The 25,224-nt window shown below is 39.7% G+C and overlaps 2 protein-coding genes and 1 long non-coding RNA gene across 3 annotated transcripts; 2 read left to right on the top strand and 1 right to left on the bottom strand.

The window, feature by feature from the left end:
- The first annotated feature begins 15,753 nt into the window (after window positions 1–15,753).
- On the top strand, window positions 15,754–17,196 carry LOC127378963 (uncharacterized). The gene is made up of 5 exons (XM_051428345.1): window positions 15,754–15,804; window positions 15,999–16,122; window positions 16,255–16,486; window positions 16,599–16,875; window positions 17,014–17,196. The coding sequence occupies exons 1-5, from the start codon at window positions 15,754–15,756 to the stop codon at window positions 17,194–17,196; spliced, it is 867 nt and encodes a 288-aa protein (XP_051284305.1).
- Window positions 17,197–17,630: 434 nt separating this feature from the next.
- LOC127378466 (uncharacterized) lies at window positions 17,631–18,878 on the top strand. The gene is made up of 5 exons (XM_051427311.1): window positions 17,631–17,665; window positions 17,887–18,017; window positions 18,094–18,265; window positions 18,383–18,528; window positions 18,700–18,878. The coding sequence occupies exons 2-5, from the start codon at window positions 17,906–17,908 to the stop codon at window positions 18,876–18,878; spliced, it is 609 nt and encodes a 202-aa protein (XP_051283271.1). The 5' UTR covers window positions 17,631–17,665; window positions 17,887–17,905.
- A 1-nt stretch (window position 18,879) lies between these two features.
- On the bottom strand, window positions 18,880–20,604 carry LOC127378473 (uncharacterized). Its single transcript, XR_007888054.1, has 3 exons — window positions 20,431–20,604; window positions 19,537–19,849; window positions 18,880–19,021 (listed from the first exon to the last, which is right to left on the bottom strand). It is a non-coding gene; the product is annotated as an uncharacterized LOC127378473 (long non-coding RNA).
- Between the last annotated feature and the right edge of the window lie 4,620 nt (window positions 20,605–25,224).

Below are 25,224 nucleotides of genomic sequence, written 5' to 3'. Positions count from 1 at the left end.
CTGCGTTTCATGAGTTTTCGATCACGGGAAAGTCTCCAAAAATGCGATTAATTTGTTACTAAAATAATAATAAGAATCCTTCGCACGGTCAATGCTTGGGCCCTAATAATAACAATAATATCAGTAATATTAGAAATGGGAGTCAAGCAGGACCATGGCAGGAGGCACCACCAGGATCCATGAGAACCTGCGAGACGAGAAAGCACAAGAACTCCAGGGAAGAAGTGAAGTTAGTAACATGTGCAGAAAGAATTAATCACTCATCTTTTTGCACAGGTCAATGAGGTGGTGTTTGAAAAGTCTTCAGGAAGGTTCGGGAATTTATCTTGCATGTATTTCTCTGCTTCTTATAAAAATGCAGCCGTGGTTAGTTTTGGCTATGTAGCCACGGCATCTATTTACTTGGTTATAAATTATATTTGGAAATAACAATATGATCTAAAAAAAAATTTAAACACTTTTCCATGGTGCTGGAACAATGTTTCCATAAGCAATGGACTTGAAATTGTAATGAAAGTTCAATGTGGTAAATATTCTTACCATTTAACAATTGATCACCCAAACGTCTAAATTCAGTTATGTCTGGAGTTGTATTAAGTCAGCAAACCAATGCTGCACCAGCAGCAACATCTTTAATATTTTGAATGTGAGTCAGAGTATGAGTCATCGAGGTCATGGTCTTGACTGAGTGAATCAAGTCTCTAGAGTCTGAGTGTCCAATTTGACTTCTATCCAAGCTAGAATAGTCTTTTCTTTTATATTTCACATCAGTTCATGTAAAATCCACAGCAACGAAGCTCAAAAATGATTGATTTGTCTTCATCTATCACTTGATCAGTCACATTCTTTACTTGGAGGCACTTCACATGGTACATGAACACTGCTTCTATCAGCCAAAAAGATGTATAATATCAGTAATTAGTTGCTTTACTTTTTCCAACATTTTCTTTAGTTAGTTCGATAAATTATTTAATAGTCATCAATTTACAGAACTGCTGCCATGGTGTGAGTTTTGAGTTTAATGGCTTTGATAAAATTGCATTTTATTCCATTTCATTAACAAGGCTAAAACTATGCACTCTTCTTCATCTTTATTAAAAAAACTAGATGTATTATACCACTCAGCCTTGCGTTTCATTACGGGTGCAGCAGCCAGGACTCACCACTGCATTCTGTATAAAACTGTACAATGGTCCTCCCTCTCCCTCAGAAGGAAATTCCATTTATTGATTTTCCTTGCTAAAGCTCTAATGGGTAAATTATCCCTCTACATTTCAAATTTGCTTTCTTACCATAATAGTGTTTATAGGACCATGTCGTCAGAAAAAATACTATTAGTTATTCCACCAACAAGAACAGAACTTGGTAAAACAGCTTTCTCCTTTTTTACCCCAAATTTTTAAAATAAATTTAAAACCCCCCCAATAAAAAAAACAACCCTCCCTCTTTTTTTAAAAATAATAAAATTAATATCTTAAAAAATGTCATTGTTTGTGTTAACTAGTCTTTTTTTTTTGTTAAGTTATTAATGTTTGTGTTCTAGTACGTATAGTGTATGTACAGAGATTTGTGGTGTAGTAGGTAACCTTTGTCGTTTTTGGCCAGGACTCCCTGGGAGAAGAGTTACTGTAACTCAGTGGGACTTTTCCTGGTTAAATAAAGGTTAAATAAACATTTTTTTAAAAAAGTATAACTTTATTTTATTTTGTATTGTAACTGTGATTGATGGTCCCCCTGAACTACATTGCATATATGAACATGATACCTCTGTTTCTGTGAATCATTTTATTATTGTTTTTTTTTAATTCTGCATTGTGAGTTTGACAATGTTGTAGGAGTGCTAAATTGTACTCTTTGAGGAATGCTTCATTTTTCTTCTTGCAGCCTCTTTGTCCCACTGCACTCCTCAGAGTTTTCATAAATTTTGAGCTGTGACAGAAATTGTCATACACCAAACCTTGAGCATTCCAAACCGGCACCAAATCTAGCTTGCACTTGTTGGTCATCTCTATAAGAAAACTTCGGATAGATAACATAGCTGTTTGTCCTTCCCCGGTTAACTTATCCAGTGTTGGTTACATATCTACAAACTAGATCAAATAATATGTATCAGGGTTTTTTTTGTAAAACTTTGCTGCTCATTATGATAATAAATACTTGATGCAACTGGACCTATTTAAGTATTTGACTGGTACACCTTGAAGCTCATGAAAATGTTAGAAATAGCTGGAGATAAAGACAGCGAAGAGGGTGTTCTCTCTCACCTACAGCTGACGTTGGATAAATGGGCCAGTTAAGCGCCCATCTGCAGTGACTGACAGCTTTAAGTGAACAGAACCAAGTCAGCATATCTGATAATTGGCAATTGTCGAAGGGAGAAGAGTTTGTGTGTGTGTATGTGTGTATGTGTGTGTGTGTGTGATGGAAGGATGGATAAAAGGGTGGGGTATAGGTGTTGAAGATCTTCCTCGTCTTTATGTCTTGTCACTTCCTGGCACAGGGCCCTTCCTCATTTCATCTTTTTCATCATCTCCCTTGACCTTTCTCTTGGATGGCCTCCCTCAGCATCACCTCGCTCCCTAAGAACGCTGCCAACTCTGGCTCAAACTCACCATTGTAACCCCCCCAGCCCTCCCACTGCACCCACAGAAGTGTCAGATGTGGTAACTGTCAGAGCCAGGCAGCTCTCTGTGTCACCCACTCATTAATTTAAATGACTCTCTGTGGCTCACAATCCTGTCCTTGACTTCACCAGTGTGACATCTGTGTCGCCATTATTGTGGCAGCGACAGTTGACGTGCTGTTCAGTGTGACTAGTTCTGCAGGTCACTAATCGCACTGATCAGACAAAGAGAATCCTGCTGTGAAAAATACCTGCATGGATGCACTTGTTTGTCATTCAGACCTCTTGTAGAGTTTGATGCTCAGCGATTCGTAGAAATGATGTAGGTGTGCCATCCCTTCTCGTTCCACAGCTAAGCTCTTTAATTAGACTGGCTCTGGCAGTATATGTGCTTGCATACACAGCCTTAATATGACTCACTCTAATTTCACTCAGGACTATAATATGATATCATTACAAACATGCCTTTGTTTATTACATTAATAAATGCACAACCAATGCATCATTACTGTAAATTTGGTTTAAATAGTTGAAAAGACAAGTCTAACATTATTACTTCACAATTTATAAAGTAAGTTTGTAATTCCCTTATCAGCAGATATATTACATATTGCAATCTCTTGTCAAAAGTCTAGAGCTGCTTAATGTGCGGCAATTTTCAAGTCAAGATGGATCGTTATGACACCCTTTTCTGTTTTCAATTGTTTGTCTTTGATAAATTCCTTAAAATAAAAATTAGGGTGCTTTTTTTTTTACAACCTAATAATGTAAATAGGTTTGCTGGACAGGCCATCAATCTCATGTGCTTTACAAAACCCCAAATTGCTCCTGAGATTATCATCATCTGAAAGGGTCTTAGTTTCCATTTCTGATGAGCAGTTGACACCTTGCATGGCAGCCTCTGCCATCAGTGGATATGTTTTATTATAGTAACTGTTACAATCTGTTTGTATAAAATTAGATTGAAGCCAACTTTTTAACAAGCAAAACCAGCAATTAAAACAGCAAGGTTTTGGAGTGAAACTGGCTAGCTTTTCAGTGGAAATAGTGTGTGTAAATTGTACAGTTTTAACTTTTAAATTTAATAACACAAGTTTGTTGAGCAATAGCAGGCAAACGTGCTGACCTTTGAGGAGAGCTGGAGTAGTCATTTAGGTTTGAGACATGCATGAAATAAGATAAGATAAGATAAGATGTTCCTTTATTGATCCCCCTTAGGAGAAATTCAAAATTGACACAGCAGCATAGGGCAATGCAGTGCAAAGGAGTACAGAAGTAGAGGTACAACAAGATATTACAAAATAAAATATTACAAAATATAATAGAAAATATAAGACTATAAATGAGTAAATACACTGTCATTATTCAAGTAAGAATGGTGTGCAAATATTTGAGCAGCTTGACTAAGACCAAACTGTACATGTGGAAATTAAATATAAACAGTGCAAAAAGTTACAGACGTACAAACGAGCCTCCAAAACGCTTTGAGGCTCGGGGCTGGGTCAGTCTGTGGCTGAAAGTGCTCCTTAGCTGCCTGAGCTCAGTGTAGAGAGGGTGAGATGGGTTGTCCATGATGGCTTTCAGCTTCCCTTTTATCCTCTTCTCAGTCACAGCCTCCACACTGTCCAGCTCCATCCCCACCACCGAGCTGGCCTTCCTCACCAGCTTGATCAGCTTGTTGGCACCGCTAGACCCGGTACCTCCTCCCCAACAAACCACAACAAAGAAGATGACACTGGCCACCACAGACTGGTAGAACATCTGTAGTAGCCGAGTGCACATGTTGAAGGACCCGAGCCTCCTCAGAAAGAACAGCCTGCTCTGTCCTTTCCTGTAGAGGGCCTCGGTGTGGTCCGTCCAGTCCAGTTTATTGTTAAGTGTCACCCCCAGGAAAATATAGGTGTCCACCAACTCAACCTTCTCCCCCTAATTGCAACTGGGGAGGGGTCCTCTTGCTGTGCCAGAAGTCCACCACCAGCTCTTTGGTTTTACCCATGTTGCGCTGCATGTGGTTTCTGTCGCACCATCCAATGAATTTCTCGATCAGGTCTCTGTACTCCTTCTCCCTATCATCTGTGATACAGCCGACAATGGAGGAGTCATCAGAGAATTTCTGTAGGTGGCACACTCCGGAGGCACTGTATGCGTCCTTCGCATTGGCATCCAGAAGATCCAAGGTCTTTTCCCCTCTGGTGTTACACGTCACATACTGGGTAAAGTTGGTCAGGGTCCTTGAGATTTTGGCATGGTTAAAAAAATGTATTATAATGAATGCACTGGGATGACTTGTCTGCAGGTCTAATAATACCTTTTGCAGTGTTTTAGGGTGGGAAAAGGCCCAGTAGCCACTAAACCGAAATGACCTGTTCCTGGGGGCTTGGCAGATAGCTTGTAAGTTACAGCAGTTCATCAAGTTTCACTGCCAGATGAAAAGGGGCCTAATTTACAAAACAGGTTCAGATTAAGTGTCTTGTGTATGCAGAAACCAGAAATATACGTAGTTATTTTAAAACCTCATTTTGATGTGGAACAGTGTGATAGGAATCATGGTTGCCTAGTTAAATTTAAAAGTGAGGGTGCAAGACTATGGCAGGAAAATAGTATTTAATTACCACCATAAAATGCCATTTCCTGCAATATAGAGGTTGGTTGGTCAAGACAGACGACCACCCACCTAGAGCCGAAGGATCTGTCCTAGGTTTCTGCCTTTTAACAGGCAGTTTTTCCTTGCCCTTGTCGCCAAGTGCTCATGGTGGGAACTGTTGGGTCTCTGTAAATAATGCTATAAAGAGTTCGGTCTAGACCTGCTCTATTTGAGAAGTGTCCTGAGATAACTTCTGTTATGAATTGGCGCTATACAAATAAAATTCAATTCAATTCAATCATGGACAATAGCTGTAATATAATAGTGTATTGCACTATTATATATAGAAATATTCGTTTTTAATTGTGTTCTGTACTTTCAGTGGTTTGTGACAGATAAATACAGACAAAGGGCAACCACTAACTGCATATTGCCATTAGAAACTGTGTACAATTAGATGATAATTAGCCTGACCAACCACTGTCAGTAATCAATACACACATTATTAAATCATTAATCAAACCAATAAACATAAAAAAAATAGACACAGTAGTTTATAAAGCTCCCTATGCTCTCAAGGGAAAATATTACACCAAACTCCCTTTAAGAAATATTGGATTGAATTGCTTACATATCAGTAAAAACACGTAACTCTAGAAACACAAGCTAAAGTAGGTCATTTGTTGACAGTCTGCAGATAAACTGTATTTCTGGCCAAACTTTACATTTTGTCGCCTCAGATTGCTCAGTCTCCGTTGGTTAGCTGCACTTAGTGGGAGAAGACCATGGGAATGAGAGACTGTTTCAAAATTTAGATTTCTCACTAAAATACACACTGGTTGATGGATCAGACATACAGCAAATTAAACACAGAGTCTGTTAATACTGGCTATTCCTCATTAGTCCAAGCAATATATATAAGTAGAAATTGCAAAGGCGGGTGCCGTCAATTGCATATGGTGCAAATGGGCTTCTAAGAACCTGTGTAAGCGAGGCTTTTTATGCTTAGCATCTTTTATGAATGAAGCACACTGTCAGAAATTACCTTAAAACATGTATAAATCTGGGAACATTTTTATAAAGGCTCCAGGGCTTAAATCTGAAAGGGACACAAGAATCCTCTTTTAAAATGTGTCTCACCTCACCAAATGATCTCATCAGACAATCCAGGCAGGAGTGAAATGACAGGCTTTAATGACAGTGCCCCCCACTTAAATTACTTTACAAAGAATTCTGCTACCCACTTTTGGTTCTCCACGCAGATGTCATTTCTGCATGACCCCCCTCCTCCAGGCCTGATAATGTCCAGGAGAGAGACTGCCTACCTGCATATCTCCGTCTTCTGGTCGTCTGACAACTCATTTCACAGACATTATTCATGACCATGCCTGATGTACAGTAGTCACTCCTTCAGAACTTCTGATTATCATTCATTGTGAAGCACTGTATGTGAGTTTCTACATGGGCAATATTAAGCAGCAATATTGGAAGGCAAATTTGTATGGAGTGTTCACAGTTTTATGGTGACATTTTTGTCATGTTTCATTGAATCATTTGCTTTGGTGTTAGATGTCAATTATTCTACTAAAGTGATGTACTCTAAACTCAAGTTCGCTAGGCGTATCCAATGCACAAATAAAGACTCTGTCCAACAACCATTCCAGTCAAAGTTGCAAAAAGGATTACATGTTTATGACCATTGAAATACCACACCAGCAGAGAAGTAGCAGAATCGACTCGTAAAACAAGTGCCATTACGAGTTCGCTGGATGCACTTCAAAGCTAACGTTAGCTGTTAGCTGCTAGTAACCTTGCTCGATAATAACTACCTTAGCCAGTATAACCAGTATAGTTACCACAACTTTGTAGGTTGACTCTCATGGGACAACTTTGGAAAATAATGACTTTTTATTGGCACGAGGGCTCAAGTGTGCATGCATTTACAACAACCAATCTTGACTTCACTTACCTGTCCAGTAAGAACTTAGCCACATGTGCATCGAACTGGAAGCCCTTCTGCCGGCAGAGTTCTCGCCTCCTTTGGATGGATTCCCCAATGTAAACCGGGTCTTCATTCGCTCCTTCTCAATCTCTCTTCTTTTCGTCTTATATTCCTCCGAGCGTCTTTTCTTTGGTCGTGCCTCAGCCATTTTCCAAAACATTACTCTCAAACACAACTCAATCAACTCTGCTCTCTGCCCCCCAATTATGTGCACACGCACTTACCCCCACCCCCTCCCCCTCTCCCAACCATCTTGTCGGTGATTGGCTGGAACGCGGTTTGTTGTATTTTGGTGCACAGCCTGCGCCCCCTAGTGTTTGTTTGACGTTTACGAGCCCTGTGTTGAGAGACCGTGTTTTTTCACAGTGTATTTAGGGGGCAGGCAGCTAGCGGATCAAGGAGAGATACCTACGATTTGAGACAAAAATTAAATTGCGCTGAAACCATGCAAGATCGCGTAGTGCACCTTTAACTATGCCCTATCGGCTAGAGGGAAAGACCCCAAAAGTGCTTTAGTTCTCGACATACAACATACCAGAAGTAAAACAAAGCACAACAGTGTTTTTATTCTCAAGGTCTCCAATAAATGAAATGGATTCTTATATACAAATATTTACTCCAAAAGTGGTTTAATTGACAGAATGTGAATATTTTGATGCATTGGGGAAATGCAGTCAACAAACAGGAGTACAAGGCGGAAATATCAAATTTTAGGATCTATGATGAATGTATTCATTTACTTTAAGGTAGCTTTGGCTTGGAAAGTCCCAGAAATACCAACTAGGGTTTGCTAAAAAGGTCTGACTGTGCTGAATCCAGCAATATATGATATGTAACTTTAGCAGGTAAAGTCAATGGTCATATTGTGTGCCATCAAAATGAAATGGCCATAAATGACTTGTCTGTGGTCAATCTAGAGACTGCAAAATACTAGTTATGTGAATAGAATGGAAACAAAAAAGAGCTGGGAAATAAATGTGGCATTAGGAAATAAAAGTAACCCGACCGCTCCTGGTTTGTTACACAGAACCGTCTGGGAAGTCAATGTTGGAAACTGTTTGGAGAAGGGCAGGCACTTTCAAAAAATAGTTTGCAGGTGATTAGATGGACCATCTGTCTATAATCATATATCACAGGAAAAACTTTAACCAATCAGATCAACAAACTATATAACATAGTCAAACTCTTACTGAAGACAATCGGGAAAACAGCGAAAATTTCTTGTCCAAGAAAGCCTTCAGTGCTGTTCTTTGTTCTTCTTTTAATGAAGAAATACTCTCCAGTTCTGATATAACTGATGCACGCAGCATCTACACTGACCTATTTAGCAGCCGCCATTGTTCTTTCACGTGTCTTCGCGTCACACCTTTCCTCAGGGAGGACACTGATTGATCTGCTACCACTGCAGTTTGGCCACAAATGCATAAGACTGAAACCTTGCAAGAGGAACAAGTTTGTATTAGTCTAACAAAGAGATCTAAAAAACATTTTTAAATCAAACTTATATATATTTATATAACTATATTAATTTATTTATACATTTATATTTACATTTGTTTCTATAATTATTGCTTAATTTATTTCAGGATTTATTTCATATCCATATTTATTCATTTTATACTTATTTATTTATTTATGTGTAAGGTTATCTATTTCATTATTGACTTAAGTGGCATTCCACAGGTGTGACTGTGACTGTGGATGGTTGTCTGTAGTGAGTCAGCCCTGTGACAGACTGGTGACCTGTTGTTCCCACTGCCTTACTCAATAGAAGAATTGTAGGAGGTCAGATTTATTCAATAAGGAGGCGTCGTTTTAAGCAGGGGGTAAAGCTGTCAAAGGGGTTGCTGTTGTTAAGTGTTCTAACAAAGATGGTGTTTGACATATTTGTAGAAATAATAAGTCTGCAATCTACATTTTTTTCTTTACGTTTTCCAGGGGATGTCTGGCTGTTCTAATCCAATTCTGAATTGGAGTGTTGATTTAGAAAAATAATAAAAGACGTGTGGGAGTTCTATATACCTGCTATGATGTGGCATAAACATATTTATGAACTGCACAGTCTAGTTGCCGCCTACTTTATTTTATTTTATATTAAATGGACTGTACTTATATAGTGCCTTTCTAGTCTTTCGACCACTCAGTGCACTGTACACTACATGCCACACTCACCCCATTCATACACTGATGGCAGTGGCTGCCATACAAGGTGCCAACTGCTCACCAGAACGGAAACTAATCATTCATACACACTCATACAACGATGCAAAGCATCAGGAGCAATTTGGGGTTCAGTGTCTTGCTCAAGGACACTTCGACATGCAGCAAGACGAGCCGGGGATCGAACTGCCAACCTTACGATTAGTGGACGACCCGCTCTACCTCTGAAAATTAATTAATTCATAAATCGATTATATAACTGCAATGCAAGTTAAATGCAACCAAATCAAAATAGGTGTATCCTGGAAGTTAAGAAAGTGGCCACTATATACAATAATTATAAAATAAACAGCTGTAAAATTAATAAAGTTTTTAAGGAAAATTAGAAACAACTCTAGATGACCAACAATTTCCTTCAAATTAAACAACAAAATACAAAATGTCCATTGCAAACTATTGTTGGTTGAGAACTATAAAAACATGTCTAACATTATATGATAACTTGGAGCCTCCACTTTTTCTATTTATAGGTCTTTATTAGTGTATAATCATCTGAATATAGGAATTGTTATGTTTGTTAGAATGAGCACCATTTTACAGACGCCTTGGGTCACCGTCCATGAAGTCTGCCATGTTTCTACAGTAGCCCAGAACAGACAAACCAACACAGAATGTAGATGGGGCCTTTTGCGTTTTTTGCAAGTTTCGTGGCTGCTGTAGTTTCTCCTGTACATTTCACAATCCCAGGTTGTCAAATACAGATGCGAGCAGTGTTCAGTTGGTCGCAACTTCACTGCTAAATGCCACTAAATTCTACACAGAGATCCTTTAAAATACCAACTTTAGTTACAAATATCTTTCTACAAATCTTTATCTAGTGACCAAAGTTTCATTCCTAGGTCATTTACCAGTAGTACATGAACATTTAACTTTTCATGTGACCTCTTACTTTTATTTGACCTCTGACTTGGGGCTGCAGGGCACTGGAGGGGCATATTTGAGAAGAAGATTCGCGACAAGACCATCCATGGTCTTGGTGAGGCTCACGCTGTGGAGAGTGTACCCTTTGAGGAATGAGATTTTGCCGGGCAACTCACTCCATCTGCTGTGGTTCAAACTTGTGGGTTGGTAGGAGGAGAGTGATATGAGGCAGCAGAGAGATAGGCAGAAGGTTTTGTCATCTTAAGTTTTGCCTACTGCAGATTTACCACTATATTTCCATAAACTGAGTTAATTTTCACTACACCTTGCTGACCTCGTTTTTTTTTTTTTTTTTGGAGTCACATCCGCAGGTGGACCCCTCTCAAGTCAGGTGAGAGCAACTGCCTTATCCAAATCAGTCTTTTAAAGCTCCCCACTGATGAGGAGGCTGGAATAATCTGTTGAACCTTATCAGAGGGAATTGGGTCTCTTGGTAGTCAGTAGGCGTGACTGGGCTGGTTTGGTTCTGCCCTTCAGGGAGCTGAGGGTGACCATGTACCATGATGTCTACAGTCGCCCTGCTGTCAACTCGTATATCCATTAGCTGCCTTTTACATATATAAAGTGAGGTGTATAGGCACACATGAGGGCACATAATAGAGAAGAGCAATGGCACAGGCACCTATAATGGAATTTATCCCTTGTCCACACTTGAGTGACTCTAAGAGGGGCTATAAATAAGCAGTAATATGCATGTAGGGTAAGTCAAGGCGGAAGTCAGTGCAGAGATAAGACTTCACACATCTTGACCTTAAAAGAAGCAGCTCAAAGTCAAAACCACCCAGTCAAAATAAGTCAAGAAAATGAGTAAGTGCATGTATTATTAGGGCCCGAAGGCCCTATTGTATTTTAAGGAATTATTATTCCTCCCAAACAAACGCATATTTGGAGGCCGCAACATGCTCGAAAAACTCATGAAACACGTCATGTCGGTCGGGGTGAAAAATGTGGTATTTCCTAGGGGTCCACTATGAGCATGGCAAAATGGCCCCTCAGGAGACCATAAACTGTACCACCCGGGGCCCCTTTCACTGATATGCAGAAAAATCGGCACATGCGTAGATCTTATCCTGACTTACAAAAACTCCAATGGAAGCCATATCCCTAACCCAACAGGAAGTCGGCCATTTGGGATTTAGCTGTCATTGCTGGCAATTTGCACATCGGATTGACTTTAAATTTAATCAAAAGGAAGTTGTCATAACTTCTGTGTACATGATCCGATCTCAACGCAAAACTTCACGTTTGAACACGTCAATGTGATAATATTCAGTAACAGTGAGAGAGCCACCTAGTGGTGAAAAGAAATTTAATTTTTTATACTTCCATGTTCTGCTCCTAGCAGGTTGATCAGATCCATGTGAAAATTTGTCAGAAAATGCAAAACATGTTGTTGATGATATGTTATGATTCTGGTGAGTTTTTGTTAAAGGGTGTGTCTGCGGTGTGGCGTCAAATTTTTATGTACTGCCAGAACACACAAATTTGCTACAACTTGAGTGTACATTGTCCATTCGGCTCCAAACTTCACGTCCCGCCCTGAACACATCTATGTGATAATATTCAGTAATAGTGATAGCGCCACCTAGTGGTGAAAGGAAATGTCATTTTTATACTTTTATGTATGTCTTCCAAAAAAGCCTCAAGGACTCATAACCCCAAACCCAAGAGGAACTCGGCCATTTGTTTTGGTTTTTTTTGGTCTTCGATTTTGATCTGATTTATGTGAAATTTTCCTGTTGTGGTCTGCATGTGACACGGCAGCAGCACACCCTGATTCACCCCGAGTGCGAGGGCCAGTTCATCACTGCTTGCAGTTAGTTTTTTTTTTTTTATCATACTGAATATACAATTCCTAATTGACTCGTATATTTTAATAATATACATATATTTATATTTGGTCTTCACCTAACTATGTTATGTTTTGTTACAATGTGCAGTACATCATGATGGTGCCATTCATATTTTCTTCTTTCACATTTTCACCTGATATGACATTTCATAATTGAGTTTCTAACAAAAAGCAGAGTAATATATATTGACGTGGGTAGATACAAAATTATTTTTGGAGTTGTGTGTGATGCAGCCAAATGTCACTGTTGACTGATCTTGTGTTTCATTCAAGTGAATTCCTTCTTTCAGTTGATGAGGTTGCCAAACAACAGAGGTGACCATGAGGCTAAAGGAAGCCCTGCCAAGTGTTTTACTTTGATGGATAAATAAAGGTGTCATGAGCATCTTAAATATTTATCCTCTGCTGCCCTATCCAGTGAAAGGTGACATAAAGTGCAGACAGTGACTTGGAGTGAAATAAAGTCACAGATAATTATCAAATGCTCATTGGTGTAGTCAGTTGATTGCAGGCCTGCATTGCATGCTCACAGAAGTGATTTCCTGAAACTTCATATACGTAAATTTGATGAATTGTCAGGAGTCATTCTTTTACTCTTAAATAAGAATGAAGAACAGAATGTCAATATGAAAAAACTCCTGTTTAGGTTTGGATGTGGAGCCCTTTATTTGTGTGGGTCAGTTTAAAGCCCATTTGGATTTGGAATAAGCTGTGCTTGGTCTTGGACTTTGGTGGTCTTGACGACAACTCTGCTGTGCTGTGACTCTGCTCAAAATTTTGCACAAAAAACTGCTACAGTATGCTAAACTATTTGGTTTGGTTGCTAATTGGTCAAATTTGCAGAAAGGTTGTGGTGATTGGACAAAGGTTGTGCAGAAATTACAGGGATTGGTACATTTGCGTTAATTGTTGCCATCGAAACATTGCAGCTTCCTGGAGGGACTGTTGCCACCGTGACCCAAACCCTGGTAAGGGTTTCTTGTCAAATCTATCATAATGCATTGTGTCAGCTGTGCCAGAATCTCCCAGTTTTTATTAAAAACTAAGATTTTTAGCTGGATGGATTTTTGAAAAAGATTAAATACTGGATTCAGATTTGATCAAATGCTATTGAAGCCCACGCCACCTATACAGAATGTCAAAGCAGCATTCTACTTGTATTTCTAAAGTTTTACCAACAGTTCTTCTTGAGCTGGATCTTTGAGCACTCTTTTCCACCCCTGAGGCACATGTAAATAATTCACACAATACAATGTTGTTCCACTCAGCGACATGAGAAAGAGAATAAACACCAGGTATCATGTGGGTCCTCTGGCTTTAACCAGGATTTGCTCGTACCGCGACCTTTTCAGTGACTGCAGAGCTGGGGGGGAGTGGGGGGATTACCATGTCTTAACTAGCTGCTAGATCAATATGACTTCCACTGAAGAGCGGTCAGCACAGACCACCCACCCCCAACCCTATCCACAGTGTCATCCCCATTGTATTACCACGCTGTCTTACCCACCTAACAAACAACCCCATCAGCATCTCAGAGGTCATCATGCTAACCTCTTTACACTTTACACCGCTATCTCTGACACTCACCAGCCATACCCCCCCCAGCCCAGGGCCCAATTAAAACACTTGCTCTGCTTTGTCGTTGTTGAAAAAATTGCAGACGCTCCGAGGCTTGATCCTTCCAGTAAAACACGTCTCAGCTGGGGCCCCTGCCGAAAGGTCCACAAAGGTGCTGAAACACGGATGATGCCATCAATTATTTAGCAAAAGGTGAATATTTCACATATACTGGGAATACAGGTCAGGTCCTGTGGATGTTTGCAGGATAAATATTTAAAGATCAATATTTTATGGGTGTGAAAGAGAACGGGGAGGCCTTGGGGAAATAGCGGGGAAGTACGGATGAAAGGCAAATAGTGACTTAGAGGGGAATCAGAAGGCACTTAGTTTCACCATAAAATATATTCTGTAACAGAGACTGAGGTGTGTTCTGCTTTTGAATTAAATATCTTCAAGTGCCTTTAAAGTTAGAGAAAAGGATCATGGATTGGGGTTTTTGCAGCCTATTTTTCCCCATTCGTTTTCAAAAGGAAGCATTACCTCCATGTATTATTGATGATTAGATAGTCTTTTCAAAGCAATCTAATGAAGCCGAGGCCAGGGTGTGAGGCTGAATATCCCATACCACCGACTGAAAGAAGGGGATAAAGTGTTTCCTCATCTCGTTCAGCTTTGTCTCAGGTTTTGTGTCACTTAATATTGGCCAGGTGTTGAGAGATTTATCTGCACGTAGTTGTGCAGATTCTCACCTTCAAACTTAATTAGGAATCAAATTGATTGGATCAAGAGCAGATGTGCTTCTCGAGCTAGAGGTAATCTGAACGAACACAGTTATAACACAGATACGGGTTATTTGTTCAGTTTTTCACTCTCCGTCGCAGATGCCTTAATCCACTTCCCCTTTTAATTTCACTTTGTAAAGCATCTATTGTCCTGACTGTTTGTTTAAGTGGTGGTGTTTATTTGGGGGATAATTTCTTGGAGGTGGAGTGGACGGGTGTATTAAGGGTACTTTTGAACTGCTGTTAAACACCTGCATTCACACAGAAGCCTGCACACCTTTACTACGCAGTATAGTCATTATTTACCTTCTATAGACCTAATAAAGCCCTACACATATTACATGCCAGCATATCTATTACTCATATATATTTATATATAATGAATTTCTTTGTTTGGGAGCACATGATAAATGCATAAAATTAGTTATGTTAGGATTAGGATATTTGTATTTTGCGAAGGCATAATGTGGCCAAAAGTTTATTTTGCCATATGTGTTCCCAAAATAGCTTGTTTTGAGGACTTAGGTTTCCAATTTTTTTCGAGTCTTTCTTAAAGGGGACATATTATGCAAAACCAACTTTTTAATCATTTTATTATGTACATTTGGGAAACTGGAGGGCCTATCAGCAGGCAAAGTTTGAAAAAAAATGACTCAGTCATGTTTTTGTGGGCTGCCTCAGTCAGAATATAGGAGACAAATCACGAACTTTCAGAGGTTTGTAGTTTGTGACGTAACCTGCTGCACTCATTAGCATATTCCAACCTTTCACCTGCCTGTTGCCACCCACCTCAGCTTACTCTGCCTTGTCTATCCGTGCTCCGCCATTGTCCCTACGAGCGAGAGAGCGAGCAGACATGCATCAGGGAAGGCAACACAAATGTTCTGTGCTGGGCTGCACAGAACAGCACAAAGCTGTACACACTATCCCCGTCTCAGAAGAGATACGAGTCCAGTGGATTCATTTTATTTACAATGGAAATGTTCCGGCTAGAGTTGGCAAAAAGCTGTTGGTGTGTGCTAACCACTTCACCATTGACCTCGGTCAGTACAATAAGGGACTGGCCAAAAGACTGTTGCTGATAGAGGGAGCAGTACCAACAACTATAAACAAGGTCCGAGCTAATTCAGAATAGCGGGTACTATAATGTGATATCTCCAGTAAGACTGAGACACTTCCAGGTATTACTGACTACTAAGAACTTGCATCATGGTTGATGATTACTGTCGCACAACACACTTTGGAGAGCTACAGTACAGAGTCTGTTTTAAACTGAACTAGCTGGGCACAATAACAGGACGCTATTGTTCAATGTGAAAAGCTAGTTAGCTAGCAGCTGACAGTCATTGTTAATCTGCGGATAAAATCACAAGAAACAAAAAGATCAACCAAGAGACAGTTATTTGCTTTTACTGTATTTTCTGAGTATTAATATCACTGCTCTTTGTGTTTAGGCAAGCACATCTGGACTGCTGGATAGGGTACATCATGTGGCAATTCAGACAGACCCACCAACAACACGCTCATTTGGAACTCAGCTTTCAATGAAGACTCTCCAACCTCATTTCAGAAGTACAGGTTAGTTGACCAAAAGTTACTTCATTCGTTGATGTGATTTCTTCTGTTTGTGTTCTGTTAATGAGTAACAATATGATTGCTTATCATTTTAGAATTCTGCATAAACAATAACATCATCTGTCTGTTTTTAAGGCAGACAGAAAACTGTTTCCTGCACTGATGTTGGTGTTGGCACCTCAGCTCTTCTGCCGTTTCTTACATCAACACCAAGGAAGAGACCAAGTAAGAGACGTCGCTTGGAACTGGAGGAGGAGGAAGAGGAGAACCCTTTAGAAGGCAGTTCTGTTGACGTAGAGGAGCCACATGATTCAACTTATGACCCTGCAGACTCTGCCACAACCTTGACTGAGTCAGCAGATGTGACGTGAGTTACCTAAACATTTTACCAATCATTTGTGTTACATTCCTCTACTTATTGTAGCTCTACTAGGATGATCTTTGACTCATTTTCTGTCAATGTTTTGTTTTTATTGCAGAATGGAATCTTCTAGCCCTGTCCATAAGACTCCAACTTATATTGTGTATGAGAACTGCCTAATGGAGCTGTTTCAGGTGTGCCCTGTGTGTCAGCGGGAATGTGACATGCAGAAAAGAAGATTGGGCACGTTTCTCTCTGTAGAACAGCGGTGTCCGCATTGTGAGTTCTACAGAAAGTGGAACAGCCAGCCTCTTGTTGGGAGCACTCCTGCTGGGAACCTGCAGCTGTCCACTGCAGTGTACGCCACTGGTGCCTCTTTCTTTAAGCTTGAAAAGGTATTGTATTTACACTAAACTATGAATAAAGTAATGGAATATAGCATATGATGTAGCTACATTTATATACACAATGTGTATTTCTGAAAAAGTGATTAACGTGTGGGTGCCTGTCCTGTCTGTTTCTTTCTCCCACAGATCTTCCGGGCAATGCAGTTGAAGATGTTTCAATATGACTCATTTCGAAGGCGTCAGATGTACATAGAGCCCGCGATTGTACACAGGTGGAAGACGGCACAGACTGCAATGTTGGCGCAGCTCAGTCAGCAGCAGAATGTCGTCCTCGGTGGTGACTTGAGAGCAGACTCACCAGTTATGTAATACTCTGTCAATAATCTTTTTTATATATAAACAAATTTACTTGAAAATAAATAAAACACACTGATAAATACTATGTAATGTATATATAAAAAATAATTACTTTACTTTTGAAGGACATTGTGCCAAGTTTGGCAGCTACACAATGATGGACATGAGGAGCAACACTGTTATTGATTTACAGCTGGTTCAAGTGAGTGACAGACCATAAATAATCTCTGTTGTAATCTGTTACAGTGTAGCTCTTATCAGCTGAAATAATACATTTTTATCTGCTTTCTTAAATAATAGAGTAATGAGGTTGGTGGAAGCTACCACATGGAGAAAGAGGGCCTGAAGAGGAGCCTTGCTCTGTTGGAGGAACGGGGTGTTACTATAGATAGTATTGTGACGGACCGTCACCCCCAAATCCAGAAGTTCCTGAGGGAGGCTGATGTCACGCATTACTACGATGTGTGGCACATGGAAAAAGGTATTATTCCGTGTCTTATTTGTCAACATGAGAGGGGAAAAAAGTTTATTTATGATAAGTGTAGTTCCTTTATTGTTACACTGACAGTTATTGATGTGTAGCCTATTATTTCAATTTAGACTGTAAGCTATATCATTTCTGCTATGTTAATTCAAAGTAATATGGTGGTTTACTATGTAATTAATATATGTGAAAGACTTTAAAGCTTTTTGTATTATTAGGACCAGAACAGCAAAGTGGATGTCCATTCTGAACCACGTCCGGGACATCCACAACCATGAAGATCCTGTTTTCCCCCAGTGTTTGCATCCAACCCGCACTTCAAGGGACAAGAGCAAATGGTTGACAACAGGTATGTACACATTATCATGTTTAGGCAGTGTCACTCTACGTAATGACATTATTAAACACTTTCTTCTTTTTCACAGGAACACCAGCCTTCTGCAGGATGGAGAAAGTGCTGAGCAACAAGAGGGTCCTCAAAGATGTGGGGAAGCTGAGCCCTCATTACCAAACCTCATCTCTTGAGTCTTTTCACAGCGTCATCCTACGCTTTGCGCCCAAGAATGTAGTCTTTCCTTTTCTTGGAATGCTGTGCAGGTAAAGAGGGGCTTTTTTTATCATTACAATTATTCGTATGCACATACAGCCACACCAAAATAAGCCAGGTATGGAGCTATATGTGTAAATCTTTCTTTTATTATTTTTCCTCCCAAGACTATACCTGGCAGCCCTGCACTTCAATGAAAATGCAGACCGTCCACAGGCAACAACCTCAGCTGGTGAGCCGCTGTTCAGGCTTCATTTTCCAAAGTGGAAGAAAGGAGAATGCACAGCAAAGCCAGTGAAGCAACCAACCTTCCGTAAGTTTTAAACCTTTTTATTGAAAATCACACTGAAAAATTAAACTATAAAATATTTGTAAAATAAATAAAATATAAATTAACCAGTGTCTATGGCTTTTTCTGTGTTTTTAATAAATAATAAATAAACACTATAAAGTAAAAACAATATTGTACTTTTTCTTGTTGCAGATTACGTGGATGAAATCTTGGACCTGGTGTTTGAGAAGGTTTTTCCGGACCCTGGTCCATATACAGATGAGGTGTTGAAGATCTCCATTCCTGAGGATCTCACTGCACAGTTCGAAAGGCCGGACAAGAAGGAGGTGATAGACCACTACGTGACGAGGTTCAGTCAAGGGCCGGTCTGAACCCCACATAGATGCCTTGAGCGTCGGGGAACTCCGCCCGTATACGCAGCACCACACAGCTGGGCAGTACCACGCGAATTCTTCGGCCCAGAAAGCCCCAACACCAGCTCACAAAGCCCCTATAGGCCAAGTACCTGTAACGGCTGAACAGAGTACAGATATATTTAGTTTTACATTTATATTTAGACATAATTTATGATTAGCCACATTTTTTTGTAAATATTTGTATTACGTATTTTTTGAACAGTTGTTTGCTGTACTTGTATTCATAAAAATAAAACTGTATAAGCTGTTTTTTGTACTTTCAGTGTTTGATATGTGGACATAAACATTATGGTCATTAAGAGACAGGTTCTTAGGAGTGGGATGAGTATCCAAAAGTATGAAAGATAAATTCCTGCACAATATCAAAATGCCAATACCACCATTTATTAGCAGCAAATTGGTGTTGGACCTAGGTTTAAATGTAATAAATTATGTTATTGCAAGTTAGATTTTGTGCAGAAATGAATCTTTTCTAGTGTTTGATATGTAACATTTTAACAATTATCAAACTGCCTTACAAGAAAAGTAAGCAATCTAACAAAGGGGAAAATTGAATTGTTTTTGGAATATTTTTATTACAATTACACAGAATTTATATGCAAAAAAAACTTACTGTTCTATTCCCCTCAGACGTAAACGCCCATAGTCTGCTCTGTAGATATTTAGTTCCTTCTGCAGTGAGAATGCATTTAAACACACTGGTTCAAGGCCAGGGTAGTCTACCCTGCAGGAAGGTGGGTTTTGAAGCTGATGTAGTCTTCTTATCACCTGTAAATTTGAAAGGGTAAGTGACGTTTGATGACAGATAATATGACTGAATAGTTACATTTTCATTCAACAAGCATCCATGTACTGCCTGTGGTACCTCCCTGCAGCAGACATTCTCTGGCTCTGTAGGCATTGTTGTGCAATTCTCACAAGTACACCTAAACCAGAGGCAAAAAAAGGGAAAAGATATCAGTTATAGTTTTTTATTTGAATATGTTGTTAGCAATAACGACAGGTCAGCGTATGCAACGATGTGACGTTATTAGTTGGAATTGTTGCATCATGTTGAAACACAGTAAATACGGGTAAACAGGAATTACTATGGGGTATACGGCGCTGGTAGACAGTCGCCCCAACCCCCACTACATCCCCCGTTTCACACCTAGGTTGTAAAATTAGCACACACGCGTGAAAAGTGGCTACAGTGTGTCTGTGGATAGAACATTAACGTTTGATGTCGGACAGAATAATGATGTAACATTACGGCGTAGCTGAGAATAAAAAAACGAGTGCTATATTCCCACTCGTAGCTGATATTGCGGACTTGTGAAATGTACTCGTGTAACGGGAATAGCATGCTACTTATGTTTACTCAATTAACAGAAATCTAGATTTTTATTAGCAGTGAGTTACACAAACAGCGGCCAGCGGTCGACCGTATTTAGTCAGCGACCGTATTTACCCGACGTACAAACATACACATTTTTAAGAAAAAAGTAAAATAAAGCTCATAACTCACCATTCAGAAACGTCTTGTTGCAGTCTACATTGAACAACTTCTTCGCTAGCTCCTTCTTGTTCAGGGTCTGACTCTGGTTCAAACATATAAGGTTGGACCGAAAAGTTTCTTCCAGCTGCCATCTTTCTCCCAGGGTTCACGTTCAACTGTTGTCATGGTAGCGTGAGCGTGCCGACGTCGCATGTCACAGACATTACATTAGGACACCAGGGAACTAGATTAACTTGTTGAAATAGGGTATAATATGACTCCTTTAAAATAAAAATAATTTCATTACCATATCAAAGTTGATGTGATTTGTCCTCCTGTCCACAGTGGCTACAAAGGGCTCTCTTTCCAAACCAATTTCAGTGTAACATACTGGCTACATTAAACATTGAATATATGCAAACAGTTTGCGAAGCAGCTGCTGCAACATTACACTTCCACTATGATCAATGAAACTCACCAGTTCTTTATAGTTTATAAGAATGCATTGCAGGGAGACGAGTGTATGTAATGCGGCTCTATCTATTTGTCACTGTTAACAAACTCCAGTCTGCAGAGCAGCTCATAAACTGCACTGATAAACCACAGAATAGTGGAGTAACATTAGGATTCATGATCAAAGTAAGATCATGTTCCACATTTGCACGCTCCCTCACTTGCTCACATCGACTCTGCATCACACTTTTTTTGTTAATGGTTTTAATAATGTCTGCTTTAAGCGGTTGCTGCAGCCCTATGTCATATGTGTGCAAGGCTGGGGCAGGTGGGTGGGACAAAATATGCAGTCCTTGTTTTGTGCAAAATTCACTTTGAAACCTTTTTCCACCTGTTCCCAGTCTTTATTATGACCAAGGGCTCCATTTCTTTGTTGTCAACCAAACCAGTTCCACAAGAAAGCATAGGGTCTTTCTCTGGGTTTGCTCAGTTTGGTTGCCTCTGAAACCTCTTGCTTGAAAGTCCTCTGGGATCTTTATACATGCTGAGTGTGTGCTCCTGCTGAAGAACCTCTCTGTTGGTTGACTTGATAGTGTATATACCCATATTGCCTAAGTCTGTGGTAGGGGCAACTGGAATCACTCAGAATTCATACTTTTATGTCTGACCTATCAGCATATTATGGGAAGTAGCCGTTCCACATTTCATCTGCAAACACAGGATGTTTTCACTGTCAATTGACCTCTAACAGTACAAAGACTCATCCTCTCCTCCTCCAAGTAGCACCAAACCGTCCTGGGAATCATTGACATCAAAGACAACCAAGCTGTCTGCACGTGTCCTTAACAAGACACACTGCAGTTTGGAAGAAAGAATAACTTAAGAAATTTAGGAATAGGATAAGATTTTATCACTCTCTGGATAAGTGTACACGTGGTTCAGAAAAAAGGTTTGTCTAGGATGTCGATTAGAGCGCACTATATTGTATGTGTATCCACAGGTATACACTATGGCTTATATCCCTTCTGTGCAATGGGATTTACTGTATACTTGCGTAAAAACAGCTATAGATAAATATCAGCACACATCTTACAGAGTAAGGCAGATAATCATGTTAAAGTCTTTCATGTAATCTGTGGTGTTTACACAGAGACAAGCCTCTAAGGCAGGGCCTTGTGGTTGAGGAAAGTTGTAACATTGCAATATAAAAATACTTCATTAGTTTCAGTTTAGTTTATTTAGAGAAGGGACAGTGCAAATTAATAAATACATAGTGAAAAAATGCAGTGATTAGCTGAAAGGCCATTTTTTCCATCTGTAGTACCTGGCCATTTTGTTAAAGAGGCTTCATAAGAGACAAAGCACAAACAAAATAGGGCATGTAGTTTTAAGATGGAAGGAGGACACACAAATGTCAGAAAAAGTAAGAGCAGTATTGAAATATATACATATGGAACCACATTTGTAGGGTTAGGGAGGACATATAGATGTACACATATAGACAGCAGCAAAAGAGTTCAGTGCTGATGTGTATGTATTAACCATCCATAGTTTTAATTGGTTACTGAAAGATCTATAAGTGTTTAGTTGTCTGATGTAATTTGGAGTTATATTCCACTCTCTTGAACATCTGACAAACCATGCTGACTGGCTAAAGGCTTTTTTCTGCAACAGACTAGTGCAATCTTATAGACACCTCTAGTGTCACAATGCGTGTTTTTCTGTTGATATAGTGAGCAGTGAAGCTGTAACTCATGTTGGGATCCAAGGATACCTTTAATTATGAACTTGTTCATTTGAAGTATTTTTCTGGACCAAAAGGGAAATGTTGGAATATGGCCACGCAGCGCACCCGCAACTCTTTTTCATCTCCATTGGACTGCTGGTAACGTACTGGGCATAGACAGACAACTTAACAGAGTTAACGGCTAAACAAGGACTGTTTAATTATTGTTGCTGATGTGTTTTATTCAGGTTACTGTGGTATTGTGATGTTAATGTGATTGACTGAGGTTACGGTAGTAACTGTAGTCTTTGAGACAGTGCTAAGGTGATCTTAGTTTAATGCTTCACATATTCGGTCTAAGTACATACACGTGGAGAGGGATTCAAAAGCTCCCGCCTCTCTATTGCTCTGTCTCTTACCAACACGTGTTTCACACCCTGAAAAGTCTGGTCGGAGGACACAGGACATAAGCCTTTTATGACCCCCATAAACACACACACACACACACACGCACACGCACACACACACACTCCTTTAGTTATTTCAAATTAGATTGTATATTGTGTATTTTTCCTCTGTTTGCTTATGCCGGCCTATTTAATTTCGTACAAGAGTGAGTGATACCAACCTCTTCTATGTAGAACTCCAAAGCTCCCACTCTCGCTATGATTAATTTTGGTTGTAATTATTAATTTAATTATTAATCTGATTTCTGAATTAATAGTTTAGTGTAATTTTTGTGAGACTGATCAATCGATTATTGGTTATCGTTCCCTTATTTAAGGGTGGTGCCCTGAGGAACTTTAATATTAATTAAAGTCATTTTCTATTATCTTTTGATAATTATAATTTTTGATAACCATTAACTGATTAAACTATTACAGTTAGACCACTCTAATACCCTACGTCCTAGAGCCCGACACTCATGAGTGAGTTTATATACAGTAGCAAGCACAAGTTCACTTATCTTATTAGGTCATCAAAGATAGAATTACAAGTAAAAATGTACAAAAAAAATGTCCTTTAAATATGTATATTACTACTAATGGAATAATGTGGAGGCAGCATTCTACTGCTGTAGCTGGTTAAAGCTGCAGTAGGTAACTAAAAAAAATAACCATTTGTCATCATTGCTCATTGTCTCATGTACTCCTGGACAGGAGTTAAAACATGAATAAAAACTACCAATCAGCCGAGAAACTAAGTTGCTTTGGGTTGGAAGCTTGAAGATAGTTGATTGTTGAGTTTCATTCTCAGGGTCCTAAAGCATCTGAATTTGACGCCCTGGTAATGAGATTCATTCCTTATCTTTCTCGCCTCTGACTTGGTTGTTTTAATTGAGGCCCGGTGGATTCTTGCAAATGCGATTAGAAGCACTAGGAGGATCCAAAGGAACCAGATTTTCTGTCTCATGTAGTACTGTCAGAACATAGTGAAAATTTCAGCAATCATGACAAAAAGTTACCAACTGCTTATTACCTACTGCAGCTTTAAGGTGTGTGTATGATTTGCAAAGTTGGACCCAAACGCAGACACAAACTTAGGAATAAGATAAATGAAGAGGATTTACAGCAGGAGTAGCGGGGTATGGAAGTCAAAAGAGTAGCTGGCTGAAGCATAATGCAAGAGGGCGGAGAAGAATAGGAATAATGGTCAAAATTTGTGGGGTCCACTGCAGTTGACTGAATGAACTGGCACTGGATGTCTGTAGAGCTGGAGTTGAAATACTAGGGTGACGAGCAGATGCGGGGCAGGGGAGCCGACTGGGAGGAAGTGGTGATGAGCTGATTGCAGACTGGTGTGCAGAAGAGCAGAGCTGGGAGCCAGGAGGGAGCCACACACAAACAGACAGCAGCATAGGGGAGGGGAAAACACAAGAAACAGCAGGGATAATTCAGGTGTACGGCCGTAGCAATGACAATTAGTCTTTCATCTGGACCAAACTAAATGGCTGGCCAACCTGCCTGTCTACCTACTAAGCTGGCTACCTCTGCACACTCTGCTACTCATTGTGGGACTCTGGAGGTAGATCTGAAGGGAGGGGGTGGGATTTTTTTCAGTTGGATACTTTCAAAATCTATTCATCTCTTGCTAGTTTCTTCAACATTACCTACCCTAGCTTTAATGAACCAAGTACATGGAGATTGCTACCTGAACAGATTTCACAGAGAGCCAATGGATTCATTGGTAGTTCAGTTTTTGACACTCTGCTAAAATCACATATTTCCTATCATAAGATCTTATGGTTAGTTTGCTTTCAGAGACCGCCCTTTCTTGGCTATCTCATCCCGCTGGTTTTGTCCCACATCCAAGTACAGTTGCTGTGTTTGCATATTCCCAAACGGAGTAAACACTCTTGGTGTGAAAACAACTTGCAATGAGACATCAATACACCAAAAGACTGGAAGGTCCATTTTGACTCAAAACACAATGTATACAGTCTACAGTCATCTAGTAAAGCTATTGACAAATTTATCTTGGTGATGATCAGTTAACATGAATAATGCAAGGACAAATACTCCAGGGTGTTAATGGCTGTACATTTACAATAAAAAAAACTTTTCTATAACAAATACAAAGCAGCCTCTGGAATGATGACAACTATCATGTTGCGCTGAAATGATCCACCCGCTGAATTACACAGT

The sequence above is a fragment of the Dicentrarchus labrax genome, unplaced genomic scaffold (genome assembly GCF_905237075.1).
Source record: "Dicentrarchus labrax unplaced genomic scaffold, dlabrax2021, whole genome shotgun sequence".
Classification (NCBI taxonomy): domain Eukaryota; kingdom Metazoa; phylum Chordata; class Actinopteri; family Moronidae; genus Dicentrarchus; species Dicentrarchus labrax.
This window is presented reverse-complemented; position numbering and strand designations above follow the sequence as displayed.

Bases quoted from the DNA above. Each gene is read 5' to 3' on its own strand.
- LOC127378466 (XM_051427311.1), top strand. From the start codon at position 17,906: ATGTCCATTCTGAACCACGTCCGGGACATCCACAACCATGAAGATCCT. The intron at 18,018-18,093 runs GTATGTACACAT...TCTTTTTCACAG, and splicing joins GAGCAAATGGTTGACAACAG to GAACACCAGCCTTCTGCAGG. The intron at 18,266-18,382 runs GTAAAGAGGGGC...TTTCCTCCCAAG, and splicing joins TTTCTTGGAATGCTGTGCAG to ACTATACCTGGCAGCCCTGC.
- LOC127378963 (XM_051428345.1), top strand. From the start codon at position 15,754: ATGGTTGATGATTACTGTCGCACAACACACTTTGGAGAGCTACAGTAC. The intron at 15,805-15,998 runs GTCTGTTTTAAA...CTTTGTGTTTAG, and splicing joins TTGGAGAGCTACAGTACAGA to GCAAGCACATCTGGACTGCT. The intron at 16,123-16,254 runs GTTAGTTGACCA...TCTGTTTTTAAG, and splicing joins ACCTCATTTCAGAAGTACAG to GCAGACAGAAAACTGTTTCC.